Here is a 17,406-nt window from a genome sequence, read left to right as displayed (position 1 = left end):
TGATATTACATGATAATTCCATCGAAAATAAGATCAAGTTTTATTTTGATTATATCATTAAATTCTTTATTAAAAATTCTGATTAGATTTGGTATTTATTTATTCCATATCACATTCTTATATTATATATAACATATATATTATTGCATTATAAACAAATGATTATTGCCTATGAGATCTCCTACAAGCTGCATACTGGAGCAATATCTTTCAGTACAAATATATTTAAATATTATGTTATATATTAATGCTATATGTTTTTTATATGTATATATATATATATAAGTATATATAAATTTTTCTACAACCAATTATATACAGTATAGACCTTGAGCAAAGAGGCTCCTAATAAATAAAAAGTGTATATACAAATGTATATATAATTGACTATGTAAATTGTACCCAAAGGAATTGAAATAGAAAAACGTTGCGATCACGTACGTCATCATAGCATCATTCCTATTTTCACGAATATATGCTTCAATAGGCAATCATTTGAAAACAAGCTGCCATTATGGAACTTAAAAACAAGCTGCCATTATGGAACTTAAAAACAAGTTAGGCACTCTTTGGTTTTCCAAGTTTAAGGTAATTGTTCGACATAATTCTTTGGGACCAGACCTGTCTTGCCATTTAATGTACCTTCCAACCATCCTGGTTCCAAAGAGGCCTTGACTGTAATTAAAAATTAATTTCAGTATTCTATTTATGCCTCAATTTTTATCATATACATTACGCACATATGTACTGTTAAATTAGCTACATAATTCACATACCGTTCGTAATAATTTGATTTGGTTCAAACGATAGTTCGCCATCATTTTCTGCCATACAAGCATATAAAGTACGAACTCTCCTAAAAAGAGGAAAATAGATAATCATTAATTTTATCGTTAGATCTACGGTATATGATACACTAAGTTATTTAGTTAATATGAAATACATATTTACCAAATACCAGGTACTTGCCCAGGGCTTGAACGTCCACTACCAGGTGATGTGTTAACTCTGTTGAATAAATGTGCACGTTAAAAAAATACACGCGTGACCATAAAAATAAGATACAGTCTACTCTTTAAAAAAAAAAACCTTACACAGATGCTGTTGGATTGTTTCGTTGAGCGTAAGCCGATGGATAATGTACAACAGGTAATATAGAGCCACGTTTCTGTTTCACCGGTAAATCGGATGAAAATGAATGTGGATCAGACGCAATTGATTCACTTGAACTACTCGTATTGCCACTTGTTAATACTAAATTTGTATAATATTGACATATATCAATCTACTTGTAAATAAATAAAATATATTTTTCAAAAAGAAAATTAAAATAACCTTTGTCTGCAGAATGGTACATAAGATTCGCGTTGGTTAATTTAACACGTCCACTTCGACTGTTTAAATACGTCGGCATTCTATGACTTGTATGTTCTGTATCTTCATAGTCCCCATTCTTTCGATCATCAACAGAGGATGACTTAGTGACAATTGCTAATGAACCGTCATAATACGATCTCGTAACGGGCTAAACAAATAGATTTCGATCATTGTATCGCATTATTGTTCAATTGTGTGAAAGAAATGGTATATATTTACATGTGCGTGTGGAGACGACATATTGGTGTGTACTGGGTATCTTAGAAACAGAGCTCCATTTCCAGACGACGTTGATCCGTCCTCTGTATTAACGCGTTGTGATTTAGAGGGAACAGTGGTTTGTGCGATTTGTGTTGAACGCACAGTATCTTGGGGTGGGCCAGCAATTATTTTTTCACAATTCTCAATTAAAATTTCAACCACGATGTTATAGAATTTAATATCCATTATAGAAGCTACTGTTTCTTCTTCTGGTCGTAATAAAGATGGACCAAAACATACTGCCAAGTTACCAACAGTCATTAAGTTCTTATCACTTTTTTTCGCCACGCTGTTAAAAGAATATAATTACGTAAGTTTAATCAAAATATGTGTACATACTTTTTTATTGAAATTCTTGAATATGTATCCTCACCTGCACAGATGCCGAATAAGAAGAGTTAACATGTTGAAATTTGCAACCGGTAGTCGGTAAACGAGACTATGAATATCATTTAAGCGTGCTTCTTTCGTCTCTTGTTCTATTAGGAGTAATAACAGAAATAATTATATTGAACAATTGAAATTAATGAAGTTAAATAAAAACTGAGATACTTAAGAAATTCGTCTATAATAAATATTTACTCTGTATAATGGAGATAAAATGAATTTTAATCTGAAGATTTGAAATAAAACAATATTATAAAGAATACCTATACGCACTCGCGGCTGAAATGAAATTGTTATAATATCGGAAGGTCATTAATGGTTCAGACAGTGTCCTTAGATAAGTTTTGAGCGCACTAGTAATAGTTTTACTTTCCCATTCGAATCGATCATCTAAATTCAGTTTTTCTAATTTCCTCCTGTCCAGTCCCATTGCTAAAAGTTTGTTTACTTTTGAAGCAACACCCACCACTCTGTACAGACCTTGTTCTTCAAGGCCTAGAAGATAATGTGTCAGGTCGAAATCATTGTACAATATGATAATATTGTCACGTATGTAAGAAATATTGTTCATAGATATTACTAAGCTCACCTCTATCTTCAAGTGCTGCAATACATTTTGAAACAAACATAAATCCTGTTCCATCTAAAATAGTTTCTTCAGATTTTGTTGATACACCTACTATGGGATAATTCTGGAACAAGTATTGTATGCAGAATTGTTGTATTTACTAGTTAAGATATTCTAAAATATTCGTGGAATTACAATTAAAATACTTACTGGCTCTTTACCATCCATGACATCTAACCATAACTTTCTGTCCTCTTCGGAAAGTGCTTGGAATGTGTATACTACATTGGGCCTGAAAGAGTAAAAAAGAATTATACAATAAGGTCAAACTAAACATATTGTATAAATAAGTTTTAACATGATGTTATTATAATATTGAATATTGTTATTATTGTGTACATAGTTAATAAATTAAAATTGTACGAAAAAAGTAAGAGTGTTAAATGTGAAAAGAGTGTATGTGAAAAGTAAGACAGACTGTTATAAGCAAAATTTTCTTTAAACCTAATGTATTTTGTAATCAAATTTATTATAAATTTGTCAACGAGAAATAATAAAAAGATTAATTTTTTGTTTATTTAAAAATTTGAATTTTTATTAATAAATGAAAAAAGTAGGTTATCTATCACCTACCTTTGACTCCCAAGAATGCAAAACGTATCAAACTTTGAAGAATAGACATTCAAACATAAAACATAATATCACGTTAGATAAATTATTTAAATTAAACTGTCTTGTTCCAGAGTTTACTGTTAGAGATGTAGGAGATAATTATGCAGTAGTATATATTAAATGAGCTTACTTATCAACAGAAGTGATGTCAAAGCAAAACCGTTTTTCAATTGTGTCTGAAGTACGACGTACACAGGAAGCCAATTTCAATATTTCTTTACTACTCTGTAACAGTAAAGTATAAGTAATTCTTTAAAAACGGGAGATCGAAGTACAATTTTTAATTTCGAATTTCACTTACAAATTTTCCTGTGAGTTGATTATAAGGTATCATTGTGAATTCTTTCTTGTCTTTTTGATATGTACAATACTGTTTTGTCCATGTTGTACCAAACGCCTCTATAAAATTAAGCTGTCATTATAGTGTATTTATGTTATTTATACTTAAGCTTCTTACTATACTTACTTTTCTCCATTAGAAATAAATACCCCTCACGAGTGTATAACTTGTTGACACCAGATTCTACAGCAGACTATAAAATAAACATATTACTGGTACTTCTATGATATATTATCAAAATTAATAAAAAAAGACATTACTTTAAGCTGATAAAATAATCATATTTAATAATTTATTTAGAAAATATTTTCTTACTTATAATACATTTTTTTTTATGGCTTCTGATGATAATTTGGATTGATTAGGAAAAATAAAAATATTTGTACTTAAAAAGAAAATATATTACATACCTTTTTCATATCCTTCATTTTATTCATAAGAGATTCTGTTTTATCCCGGGTAGCAAGGAAATTTTCTCTAGTCTTGTAAAACACACACACACACATAAAATTGAAAATTAGTAAGCTATCAGTCATGCTGTTACCCTAATAATATTTACACCACACAGTACTTTAGTAAGAAGTTACATCTAAATATTTCTACAAGTAGTGGAACATTAACGATCACTTACATTATAAAAATGTAAAAATCACTAACATTAAAATTACTTTCAAGTGCCATACAAGACATTTAAAAATACCCAAGTTATACATTCCCAAATAATTTTTTTGAAATATCTGGGTTATGTTGTATCACATTCATAGAATAATTCCTACAATTGCCATCTTGATCATTGTAAAACATAGTGTAACAATATTGCATTTTTATAACGTACACAAAATGCTACTCATAATGTAATTACACAAATGTTTCATCCCAAAAAGCTTATGGAAATTAGAATGTGAAACAACAATTCTTAAAATATATTTAATGATATTGTAGATCAATGTTACAATGCATGAAGCAATTTCTTTGTCATTGAAACAGTGCTATTGTAAGTAATATAAGTTTTAAAATCGTGCCTCTGTAACACTAATGCTTCTTTCATATATTTTTAAGCAGTAAATTATAATAATATTTAAAAGATACCAACCTTTTGTATCTTCAATTGCAACTCAGTCATGTAAGGCTTAAAATCTTTTGCAACTTCATGCCCCTGATGGTAGAAAGTCAACCAACCAAACATAAAGCTTAGTAACTAGAAGAAAGTTTGTCATGTATTGTAATATACAATCTGTAATAATTTATATTAAGTTGTGATATTTCAAAGTACTTACAGTTTCAACAAATTCAAATTTCTTTCGCTCTTGTACTTCCTGCAGTAAGAATACATATTCTAAACTGGCTTGACAAAAATGTCTTTCGGCCATTTCCAGTGTTGCATCAGCCTAAAGGCAATATACTTTTTAGTAGATAAATCTAAGGATTATATTAATTTTGATTTTGTACAAGTAATAATTGTACCTCTTGAAGAACATTGTCTTGTTTTTTAGTAGATAGATTTAGGTAACGTTCTTGGCTTTGACAAAATTTAATAGTTTGTTTCTCAAACTTCTTCTTCCCGTCCTAACAGAAAATTAAAAGCATATACGTTATAATTTAAATATAAATATTAAATATATGAAAATCAAAACTATATTACCTTAACTCCTCCAATGTGATTTTTTCTAAATGTTTCCAGGGGAAGTATAATTTGCTCATAAGCACGTTCAAGCTAGAAATAAAGTATGTTACATTAAAACAAATTTGATGTACCTAATTTACTCTAGATCTATAAAATTCACATGTAATGATATATTCTGAATATTTGTGTAATACAAAAGAAGGAAAACAGCAATAGAAAAATAATTAAATAATTCATTGAATTTGTCAACTTATATAATACATATATTATTTTTATTGTATAAGTATATACAATAAATAATCATATTATGAGATATATGGCTAATTTTTATTATCAAAGAAATATATAAATCAAATTTAAATAATCGAAAATTTTCTACTTATCTAATCTAAGATAATAATGAAAACATCCTATGAAAGTAAATTAACAGTCTGTATACAGTGTTTAGCTAAAAAGGGAATCTATTGATACTAATTGCTAAAAATTTCATTCACATAAAAATGATATTAAACTAGAATTGTATATAATTTCTTATATTTTACCTATATACTAAGTATGTTATATATCTAATATATAGTGAAATATATGGTCTTATCACATTATTTCGTACACTAGTTATGGCTATTTAAGTCTTAAGTACTATTAAGGTATTATTCCTTGAAGATGGTATTACACTTTTATGTCTTTTTTAGCTATTTCTTTAATATTCCCTTAAACATTATAGAACACTATAATAGTCTCAAATATTAAATATCAAAGTAGAAATGATAAGGTGATTAATATAACTAAAGTACAATTCTTGTTTACACAAATATGTATATATATGTATGTGACCTATGTCCACACACGTGCATTAACATTGCTATTATAAATCAAGCAAAACATCAATCCTCATCTCACTATTTATAAAAAAACTGATTTTATATGACACATATATAAACATGTAGCTTACCTAATATTATTAGAGGTAAGTAAATGTATAACTCATTGTTAAAAATATATTTTTGTTACTGTTATTATATTAAAAACATTAATAATGTCTATTTAGTTGTTATTTTTATGTGCATGAAATGTTTAGAGACTCTATGAAAATACACCATAATAAATAACAATTACATGCAATAATATAATGTTTTGAATTCCTGCTGTCCTTTGGATAGAAGTTATCTAATGAAAATTCTGAAAAGTTTTATATAATTCAGAAATAAAAAATATTTCTGTGCATTCAAAAATGTGGAAAGATATGTACATTATAGTGTTCTACATTATTTATTTTAATAGTTTTAAAAAAAGAGACATAGTATAATGTAAACTAATATGCAAAGTTGTGTGAAAAACATTATTTAAAAGAAAATGACACAAAAGATATACCATTAAATAATCTGGTTGGGCTCCTTCTATAAAAATAAGGTTTATGTACATATATTGTTATACATACATAATTATGGTACTTGATAGATAGCTATATTACAGTTATTATGATAAGTGAACTACAAAATTCTTTCATTACTTTCTTAACTTTCTTATTATTACAATAAAAATAAAAATAATTTTTCTCTTAATAAACCATTAAGTGTTATAAAAGTTGATCTAAAGTATTTTATAGATATCTCTGATGTTCTACTATAAATTATCTTTCTTTCATAAAAGATTTTTTAGGCAAATATTATTCACATGAATGTACTAAAAACATTGCATACCATGCAATCCCTTTCATCCTCTATTGATGCAATAAGTTTACCAAATTCCTTTAGGCTTTGTGATATGTGTGTTTCATCTTCAGTTTGAGTTTCTCCAATGCATTCAAAACTAAAATTCTGCAGTGTTTTGGAAAATGCTCTCTGGGCCCTGGATAAGTCTAAACAAAAGTTATCCATTCTATAATTACTAGTCTGTTTAAATAACAAACATGTGATTAATAATAACATCATTTTCAAATGATTCAAAATATTAATTATGTTCATATTTCTAAAAAAATACATAATATTTCCAGAAATACATGAAGTCATACTGAAATAAAAATTTTTTATTTATGGTAGTATTATTATTACATTCGTAAAAAAAAAAAAAATAAAATACACGAAAAAGACGACGAAATACAAGGTACAAATTAAATTTTACTTATCTACTGTTATCACTTCTTTTAAGAAAGTGCAAACAAATGACAAATGCATTTAGTATGACACATTCAATATCAGAAAGAAATAAGGGTGGAGTTATAAATTGAAAAGAAATGGTTAATGACAGCAAGTGGTTAATTAAAAAACTGTTAAATATCATGATTTTATAGCTGACGTCTAACGTCATTAACGAATGTGCACATAAAATCGAATAAGATGACAGCAGCTGTTACAAGATACACACACACACACCCTAATCTTAACTCGCATAAAGAAAAACAAACTTACTTTTGGCAGCTTGCAAAAGATCTTTGACCTCCTTGATGAGCCGTTTAATTTGCTGGCTGGTCTTCTCCAATTCACGCTCATGATAATGAAGATTCTCACGAAAATAGGGGCTATCGGTCAAGCAATCCGTAAACTCTAATGGTTTGAGGCCAACACCCATTATTCTTGATTGTTATGTTAAAGTTCGAATGTCATTAATAAATTGAAACAACAGAATAGCCGATTCAACACTTATATAAACAATAGTCACGAATCGCTATCATTTAAAAAGTACAGAGCGATCTTATCACAGTATACGCATCGGAACGCTCTTGGCGCGAATGATCTTCACGGAAAACGAGATCAGTTTGCGATATTCCTTCGGTTTGTTGCCAGTCATGAACAAAGATACATTTTCTGAAACTTCGTTAAAGCTAAACTACGAATTTTCTGGGAGATCTAGATAGGGTGTAGATACAGAAATTTCGCGATGTTGATTAAAGATCATGTACCCTCTTTAGTCGAACAGGTTAACTACATTTTAAATGGCGGGAGATTTAATCTAAGGTAAAGATAACGTATGATGGTGTAAGATCTACAAATTTTAACTAAAAAATAAGAATCTATTAACTGCTTTCATAGAAACATATAAGATTATTGCTATTATTACTATATTTCTGTTAATAATCTCTATTTATGATCAGTCACTGTAGAAGATAGAATGCAGATATGAATGTACAAAAATTTATGTTAATATTCAAATTTATAAAAAATGAACAACCAATCACGTATTGTTTATCAACAAAATGCAGTTTTTGTTACATATTAATAATAAAAAATATTAAAAATTTTACAATAACCATTTTAAAAAAATATAAAATAAACCTTATCTTTGAACTTTTCTACTTTAAAAACATTTACAGAATAAATTAAATGTAATATGTGTAAATGATGTACGGATGCTGCATGTGTATCTACATACATGTTGGTATATGTACATATTTATTTATTTATTTATTGCACACATTGGTTCTATTGTAATGTATAATTCTACATATAAGATTATTGAAAATACTAAAGTATTAGAAAAATTTGTCTAAGAAATTGTGAACTCATAAAAAAGCTATGTATGTACATAATTTTCATGTAATCATGCAGTTTATTCTCTAAAATGTAATAGTATCTACTTTCTTTCAAATAAACATACAATTTATGATACAAATTACACAAATAAAGAATATATCGGGTTTTAAAGTACATAAAATAATATCCTCAATACTTTCTGTCACAAAACTAATAACATTTACTTACATATTGATACTTACTTAATAGTATAAATATTTGCAGAAATTCAGTAGCAAATTTCGTTTTCGTAAGACAATTTTAATCCCACACATGTCTTTACACAACACCAAAATGTCTTTCGGATTGACGTTTCATCGACATTACCATCACCACCATAAACTCTGCTACACTGTGTTCCCTTCATTAAAAATCGATCTTCGATACAAAATGTCTACGTCTTGAACTTAGTCTTAAACAATTATAATCTCGACCATGAACAATTTTTGTACAGAATGGACTTTTATTGACATTAGTAAAGTAATAAACAATTATGCCATTACAAAATTACACGAGATATATATGTATTATGTAAATTCAGCCACTGGTGGAGGAAAATATAAGAGATGATTCTGGTATTCTGGTCATCAAAATAAAGACGAAAGTAAAGAATTACGTTGAGCCTTCACTTGTTGATCAGAAGCATTTAAAGAAACCAAAAAAAGGATTCTACACACGATTCTTGGTCCGAACATTAGATGATAATCATTGTTCTACAGAATCTAACCCTTGCCCTGACAATAGTGTTATTCGATTTGCTGTATTATAGTATCACGTGAATGTAGCTTTAGTATAACCGCCATTTAGTAACATTAATATGTAAATTTGGTGGGAAATTTGAAACTGTTAGTGAAGTATACTATGTAGGGGGTATGAAAAAGAAAAAATTTAGCTTAAAAAATAAAACATACTTCGCTTAGAAGAGTTCTGCTATCGGAAAATAGATATCAATTTTTTGCGCATTCGAAAAATACATTTCAGCTAACAAATACGTATCTCGTTTAATGGTTTTAAAATTCTTTTTGATTTCGAAAACCGCGCACTTTTGAGCAGAGCTCTTTAAACGCTCCATGGGCACCAACTCATTTCTACTCAAATTACCAAAATTTCGCCAGAAGACACGTAACAGTGAAGTTTCAGGCGGTTTTTGTTAATTTTTACATGTTTAGAATTAACAAATAAAAGCACAATCATATTTTCGTTTTATTTTAGTCTAGAATCATTTTCTAAGATTTCCCTCCACCGTTATAGTCAAACACCCTCTATTGTAATAATTAAATATAGATTTAGTAATATAGTAACAAAATTTTTAGCATACCGATTTCTTATTTGATTCAAATCAGATAAGTACACATGGAATAATATATTCACAACTCATTTTTTCAAGAAAATTTTCTGAAAAGTTAATTAGAGTTCTTAACATTGCTTCTCTTTTTCGCTGATTTATTTTTCGATATTTCTATCCTTTTTCGTAGAGGGATCAGTGTTATGTAGCCGAAATAGCAAACTCGCCCTTAAGTTGGTCCAATGTTGGCCGAGTGAAATGCGAATTGAACATCTTACTACAGAGAGAAATGTGGTCAGTTTTCCAGTCTATGCTTGTGTGTAGTGTTTGTATGATAGGTTACATTGTGTCCTAAAATGACGTTTCTAACTTGTAAATATTATTTATTTGACGCCAAATAATTTTTGTTGAATATTAAGACTCGTTAACAAGTATTCTCGCTATTTGTAAGCTCGTGTATTATTTATCAATCGGTGTGAGGTTATGATAAGGAAATTGACTTGAGTCACATCCTGTGCCCAATGTTTACCATTAGATCACTTTTTCGATCGTTTGAAGGTAAATAACCTGTTATTTACGTATATTGTGAAATTATTAAGGTGTAAGTAGTGTTAACTCACAAACATTTACATAACCTCTCATATAACGTGCTTGTTTTGACATTCGGTGGATTCATGCTGTGTCCAAGGCATATTTTCGTACATTCATTTCTGTGCTGTATGTAACACTTTATTTTAGTCAATTTTAAACTATTAACACTATTTCTTGGTTATTATTCAGTATTTTAATGAAAAGTTTCGTTGTTATATTCAAAATATTTGTCATAATATTCTGTAGATGAGATAAGGAGTATGCTAAGTCTCATCAATAAACAATACATTTTATTTATAAGATATTGAATAAATCTATGTTTTCTGCGTATTGTAACAAGTGATTTTATTTGTTTTTATTAGATATGTGCAATGAACAAAGATTTTATTAACAATATTCATAGTTACTCCTTTTTGTTGTTTATGTACTGGCAATGCTAAGTGAGATGCAACTTTGTGTAATACACTATTGTTATATGAACCTGTGTTCACTTATTTTCTGTAAAATGTCAAAGCTTATGTTGCAATTAATGTTATAATATTTAAAGTTAATTATAGTTAAATATATATACTTGCATTCAAATTAAGATGTTTTCGTTACTTGAATGAGTATAAGGTTACCATGAATAGGCATTAAAAGTATTAATATAAGTTTCATGTAACAAATAAGCTGTATATGAAATAATGGAAAATATATCAAAGAATATGACAGTAATTGTATTTTATACAATGAAAATTGCTATAGAAATATTTGAATAATTATGATATGAAATATTGTTTGATTAATTATGATCACTTTCACAAGAAATTGATAATCCTATGATTTATTAGTTAATAAATATTATGATTGATATAGTTTTATTGAAATTAATTCTTTATGTCCTTGCATTATATTGTTTGTTTTTAGTACTACAATTTGTGCAATTATTTCAGATTGTGAAGGTTTATTATTATATCAGATATGACATTAAATGGTGTTAGTAAGCAAAAAGTAAAATGATTGGTACATCCTGTAGTTTGGAAGATGCGTGTCGGCAGGCTCAGGTACTATTCAAAAACTATTGTCAAATATAGTAACAATTTTCAAGAATTACACATTGTGCAAATGTTTGAATGTAGAAAGTTCTGTCTAGTGCAAGTATGTTCTATTGTAGAAACATAGGAATAATTTTTATATATGTTTATATGTTTATACAGGATATGATTAATCAAGTATCTAAATGTTGGAAAAATGTTCAAGGACAAAATTCTTTGGCCTTAACATCTGATAAATCATCCACTCAAAAGAGAGAACAGAATCATTCTAAACACAGTATACAGTCCAAATTGACTAGATTATACTTTGAAGAACTTACCAAAGTTCCTCATGCAACTCCTGATTCAGTTTTGGTATGTGCATTTTAACACCTATTAGAATACTTATTAAATAGAAACTAATTCAATAACAAAATTTATATTCATTGAAATGCATAGAATAATCTTGAAAATGAATGTGATCTTTTGGGAAGATTGGTGCAAAGAGAGGGTTTGCACACATTAATTGTTAATCTCTATGCTGGTAATAAAGGATACTCATTAGCTGTAAGGAATAGGTGAGGAGTTAGAATATTTTTACAACAGATGATATGTGTTTCATCATTTATCTATATTACAAAAGAATAAGATTATATTTTAATATTCTGTACAAAAAAAAGACAAATTAAAAAGCATTTAACTAAATAGTTTTACTTTAACAGTGATAAGGGAAATCAATATGATAAAAATTCAATATTAGCTGAAACACAACTGATGGGTTACGAACAGGGTGAATTGCTTTCGTGTATAGATAATGGCCAGTTGCCTGCCATGTTAGCAGAGCAACTAGAAACCAATCATTCTCACTTGTTTTATGATGGCTGTATAATAGCTGAAGTTCGAGATTACAGAAAAGCATTTCCTCATACTAAAGCTGAAGTTCATCATGTGCTTCTTAAGCCTACCACACAGGTAAATGATACAAACGAATAATATGTAATTGTTTTTTGAAAAAAGAAAAAATTCATTCAGAAAATCGAGACCTTAAATTTTAATATTTTGTTTAACACATTTTAGAGTGTACTCTCGGACGTTTCAACTTTAACTAGTGATGGTGACTGGAGTCACGAAGAGCGGTTAATGTTAGAATCACACTTAGTTGCAGCTACCCAAGGACCTCTATGTTTGGATCCAAATCCTATTCCTAGTTTAGCTACGACGAGACTACGACAGTCGAAATCTCTGCTTACAGATCATCAACTTATACGACAAGCCAAAAAGTTTTCTCAGGTGAATTTTACTTTCCTAATTTTCATAAATTCAGTTTTCAATATGTATTAATACTATATTGTAATTTACAGGTTACAGTAAATCGGAAGAGAAAATTGGAACAGTTGGCGCAATCAGATGGGTTAACAATACAAGATTTAATGCAGAAACTACGAGCAAAAAGAGGAGTAGTTACAACCACTGCCTGTCCACCGCCTTCACTATCAAACCCTCCTTTACTTCCACCAAATACACCCATTGATGTTTTAAGGTATGCTATTGCATTACATTAATTTTTATTAAGATGTTACGTGCTATGATTAACATTACTTCATGCATAACTAGATTTGCAAAAGCGTATGAACGCCCGCGAGAAACAAAAGACTGTTTGCCACAAGTTATAGAGGAATATATATTAGAAACTGGAGGAAGTCAAGGCGAAATAGATCACATAAAGCTCTCAATTCTGCAAAGACCTTCCAATTCTGAGTACCTGGGAGAGCTTTATATGGATAAGAACCACCGTGAAGGAGAGAAGAATGGTTCTGCATGTCGGTACGTACTTTTCTACTTTCAGTTAAATTGACTTTTGTCGAACTAGATTATTACTTTATTTTTCCTTAAAAAATACATTGAATATTAAAAGGTTTTTCTTTATAGGTTTACATTAGGTACAAGAGTTCTGGCAAACCATTACATTCAGCAGTTTACAGAAATTTTCACGGAAGAAGGTAGGAAAAATGTTAGAATTAAACATGTTGTACCAGGGCAGGTCCCTCGTGTAACATGTACACCTGGTATGCAACGGGCACATCAACAGGTATGCGTTCGTTTTAAGAATCACATTACATAGTTGAATGTATAAAAGTATTGTGTTTCGCTTATCTTCAAGTAATTTTAATATTCTAGGCGCAACAAGCAAAAGCAGCGCAATTAGTTGCTCAGCAATTACAGCAAGCTCAATCTCAACATGTAGCGCAGCAGGTAAGTCGAAGATTGCCTGTTAGATATTTTATTATGACTATCACTTTTGAACAATAACTATTTCAGATTTTGTCACGAGCTCAAGGCCAGTTAAATACTTTAGCTGGTCAAGTGGCTTCAATGAAAGCTATGACAGAAACTACTACTTCTGCACAAAATAATCTGGCATGTGTAGATGCAACAAATATACCGCAAGTTATTGCCCAAAATGAGACTACATCAATAAGTCCGGGGCAATCATTAACCAATGGTGGGCCGAATGCTTCCACCTCTGTACAAATTGACAATTCTGCAATGTCAGTAACAGATGGTAGCTCCTGTAATGGATCTGGAATTTTAGTTTTCCAGCAAAAGTCAGCTAATAGTATTAACAACACTGCTTCTACAAATGTTCCAGTCTTGGTAAAAATTCAAACATCTATATTTTTTCTGTCATTGAAACATTTTCATGTGGTTTTTTCTTTGCACAGCAAGCGCAATTGCAAGCTGGAACACAAAATTGTGTTACGGAAACTATTAGTCAAAGCCAAAATGACGTACCATTTAAAAAGCATTCTACTAATCCAGCAATAACTGCTCTAGTAACTTCCCTCATGAATTCTGCTCAACAATTTCAACAACAAGCTGCAGGTTTGTTACCACGACATTTATATGAAATACTAAGTTAAAGAAATGTAGCACAATATAAAAAGTTTGCTAAACACCTTTACAGCTAACGCAGCAGCTGCTGCTATGAATAATAATGCACAGACTACGAACAAGTCAAATAATGCTGCGATTCTTAGTTTATTGAATAGTAGTCCTGCTAATTTAACTCAACAGAAAGTTCAACCACGAAGGATCTCTTTGAATGCTTCCATCCCGTCTAGAGTTCTTAATCATGGAAATGTTATCAATGTCCCTAACACTACTGGCCAAGTAAATAAATAAAACGTATTATATATTCTCGTCATTGCTATAAAATTTAAACATCTGTACTTTTTAGGTAAGGGTAAGTTTAAGTTCAGCTTTAACAGGGCAATTGGGTTGTAAACAGCAACCGGTAAAAGCAACAGCTGTAAGATTAGCTCGCGTACAAGATCCTACTTCAACACTTGGATTATCGATGCCGGGACTCTCAGCTTTATTAGCAGGTATATTGTACAGAAATATATAAAATGAAATATGTATGACATTTTTTTTTACTGGAACTATTTTTTTTTTTTTTTACAGGAACACCGTCTGCGGATAATCCAATACCAGGAATCAATTCTGGGTCTTCTTTACTCGAACGCTTAACCGCTTCTTCCAGCCAAAATAATCAGTCTGCGAGTCCTATGACCACGCCACCATCTACTAATGTAAATCTACAGGGTGTGAATCTTACTAGTCTGCCAAATTCGATCAACGGTCTACAAAATGTTCAGGTTGTGGAGAGCTGCTTATTTCTACGTATGGCGTAGAAGATGAAATACTACTGTACTATTCGTTGTACGACAGGTATCATTTCCCGGATTATCACAACCTATTACGATGTCGCTAAACGTGTCAGCGACGACGGGTTCCGTTACACCTACAGGAGTCATTGTTTCCCTGCCTATATCATCTGCAACTAATACTTGCACCACGGTTTCTAGTGTTAGTTTCTTTGTATTTCACACAATTGCACATTTCAAACAATGTAACGTAAAATACACGAAAAATTATTTAATCACCTTTTTTTTTTTTGTTTCTACTTTTAGATGGTGGCTACAACAGTCGTTACCACAGCCATTGCTGGAAGTACACCAACGGTAGTAATAGCTAATCCTGCCAATACTCATTTGTCTTTACCTATCGGTAAGAATTATTCTTGATGGAATATACGTTTTAATACTCTTATCATTTTTAAATATTTTTGTTTACTATATTAGTATCTGACCTAAAAGATAAGTAAATATTTTGTAATTACGCGAAATAGATAATTATTCAATACAAAATAACTTAATACGAATGTTTTAGCCCAAATAATTCCTTCTGGAGTGAAAGGATTATCGCAACAGAATATACGCAGTAGTAATTCTGTTACTCTGTCACAGGTATTTTATTGTGTTCAAAGAAAAATAAATAAATTTGAATAACATGTTATTGAGATCCTCAGAGGAAAATAAATAATATTTTTTTAGGGTGGACAGGCTATTCAACTTGTTGGATCTCAACGGCCACGACTTAATCACATGACTCGTCAAGTGCAACCAAATCAAGTTAAGTCGACTGTTTTGCCAAATCAATTAGTAACTGTGGCCAAAACGGTAACAGCAAGTCAGTTGATACTATCTAATAACAAACAGGTGTTAACTCCTATAATGGGTAAGTTATCATAAGCGTTATACTCACGGGACGATTATTCGAAAACTAGATTATTTGTAATAATAATAGCAATATTATTTCTGTAATTTTGTATGTCATTTTTTTTAAGGGAAGTAATATGTAACAATTATTTTTCCTGGTCTATATTTTTTTCAATATATTTAGTCGATCTGTTCTCAAACGAAAAGAGTATTCAATATACTTGTTACAGATTTCAAAGATTTAAAAATATTTATTCTGTTTTATAGCAGCAACGAAACCAGTGCTTATGGCGTCTCAAACGACACCTTCTTCCCAAGTAGTACCTGCAAATAAACAAACTTTATTAACAAAATCCTTGCATGCTAGAGCTTCTACAGGGCAATGCAGTCAGCAAACTCAAGGTCTTGGAGTGGCAACATTATCGCAACAACAAGTATGTATTCGCAATCGTTTTAATTGAACTGATATTTATCTATTTATACACAGAACTCAAGAACGCCTTATTAGTTACAGAGAACTCTGGTCAAACCTGTACAGCTACAACAGTTACAGTGTTTGGCTGCGCAACACAAAGTAGCTGTTGCAACTGGTAATGCGCAAAACAGAACTCAAATTGAGCCTCAAAGAAATTCTACGTCTGCCCCTGAAGAAGACCCAGCCTGAATATGTTCAAATGATCAATAATGTCTTACACTACATTAAATAATTGGAGACCGCCTAGAAGAAATGTAATTGAGGTGTTTTGTATATTACGTTAATTGTGACATTTCAATTTTTAATTATGCATGCGATTATAATTGTAAATTATGAAAAGTTTTTATTCATGAACAATCGATGTTTATCAGCAAAGACATATTTTATAAGGTCAGCGTAGTACATACCTTCGTGCGCATGTGCAATAAATTATTTCTACAAAAAAAAAAAAAAAAAGAATGAATTTTGCCTCAAAATATTACTTTGAGGACGGTTTCAATTATTGTATATATAACTTATACATACGATTTGTTTTATATTAAAAGATGTAATAAATATTCCATTTTTCATTGACCTTTACCCTTTTTCATATTATTACTACTATGTTCATTTCAGAAAAAATTTCATAACTTTATTCATGAAGTAATCTAAAAAGACAGTAGAACTATTCGCTTCAATACTTTTTACTTCAATAAAGTAGAACATAATTCGATATACAAATTATTTAAATGGCTTTCAGTAG

The 17,406-nt window shown here is 29.9% G+C and overlaps 2 protein-coding genes across 10 annotated transcripts; one reads left to right on the top strand and one right to left on the bottom strand.

Moving 5' to 3' along the window:
- Nucleotides 1-82: 82 nt before the first annotated feature.
- Nucleotides 83-9,127, bottom strand: Graf (GTPase regulator associated with FAK). 6 transcript variants are annotated; one of them, XM_076393665.1, is made up of 21 exons: nucleotides 8,942-9,098; nucleotides 7,638-7,801; nucleotides 6,930-7,087; nucleotides 5,248-5,319; nucleotides 5,070-5,171; nucleotides 4,883-4,993; nucleotides 4,699-4,803; nucleotides 4,016-4,087; nucleotides 3,732-3,798; nucleotides 3,567-3,664; nucleotides 3,396-3,490; nucleotides 2,804-2,885; nucleotides 2,615-2,717; nucleotides 2,299-2,520; nucleotides 2,012-2,117; nucleotides 1,597-1,927; nucleotides 1,336-1,525; nucleotides 1,095-1,254; nucleotides 952-1,008; nucleotides 777-856; nucleotides 83-675 (listed from the first exon to the last, which is right to left on the bottom strand). In XM_076393665.1, the coding sequence occupies exons 2-21, from the start codon at nucleotides 7,795-7,797 to the stop codon at nucleotides 584-586; spliced, it is 2,463 nt and encodes an 820-aa protein (XP_076249780.1). In that variant the 5' UTR covers nucleotides 7,798-7,801; nucleotides 8,942-9,098; the 3' UTR covers nucleotides 83-583. The 6 variants fall into 6 exon arrangements, with proteins under 6 accessions (XP_076249780.1, XP_076249783.1, XP_076249782.1 ...); XM_076393668.1 differs by lacking the exon at nucleotides 1,095-1,254 and having other exon boundaries at nucleotides 8,942-9,127; XM_076393667.1 differs by lacking the exon at nucleotides 4,016-4,087.
- A 1,203-nt stretch (nucleotides 9,128-10,330) lies between these two features.
- LOC143177241 (uncharacterized) lies at nucleotides 10,331-17,243 on the top strand. Of its 4 annotated transcripts, none has more exons than XM_076375100.1 (21): nucleotides 10,331-10,581; nucleotides 11,547-11,657; nucleotides 11,811-12,002; nucleotides 12,087-12,205; nucleotides 12,350-12,599; nucleotides 12,705-12,917; nucleotides 12,989-13,167; nucleotides 13,242-13,451; nucleotides 13,557-13,716; nucleotides 13,806-13,880; nucleotides 13,947-14,282; nucleotides 14,351-14,510; nucleotides 14,593-14,798; nucleotides 14,866-15,013; nucleotides 15,093-15,286; nucleotides 15,360-15,497; nucleotides 15,602-15,698; nucleotides 15,861-15,937; nucleotides 16,025-16,208; nucleotides 16,460-16,623; nucleotides 16,698-17,243. In XM_076375100.1, exons 2-21 carry the CDS (start codon nucleotides 11,610-11,612, stop codon nucleotides 16,851-16,853), a joined length of 3,306 nt encoding a protein of 1,101 aa, XP_076231215.1. In that variant the 5' UTR covers nucleotides 10,331-10,581; nucleotides 11,547-11,609; the 3' UTR covers nucleotides 16,854-17,243. The 4 variants fall into 4 exon arrangements, with proteins under 4 accessions (XP_076231215.1, XP_076231216.1, XP_076231214.1 ...); XM_076375101.1 differs by having other exon boundaries at nucleotides 16,457-16,623; nucleotides 16,704-17,243; XM_076375099.1 differs by having other exon boundaries at nucleotides 16,457-16,623.
- Nucleotides 17,244-17,406: the final 163 nt, after the last annotated feature.

The sequence above is a fragment of the Calliopsis andreniformis genome, chromosome 3 (assembly GCF_051401765.1).
Source record: "Calliopsis andreniformis isolate RMS-2024a chromosome 3, iyCalAndr_principal, whole genome shotgun sequence".
Classification (NCBI taxonomy): Eukaryota; Metazoa; Arthropoda; class Insecta; order Hymenoptera; family Andrenidae; genus Calliopsis; species Calliopsis andreniformis.
Note: the sequence above shows the minus strand (reverse complement) of the source record. Positions and strands in the feature narration are given on the sequence as shown.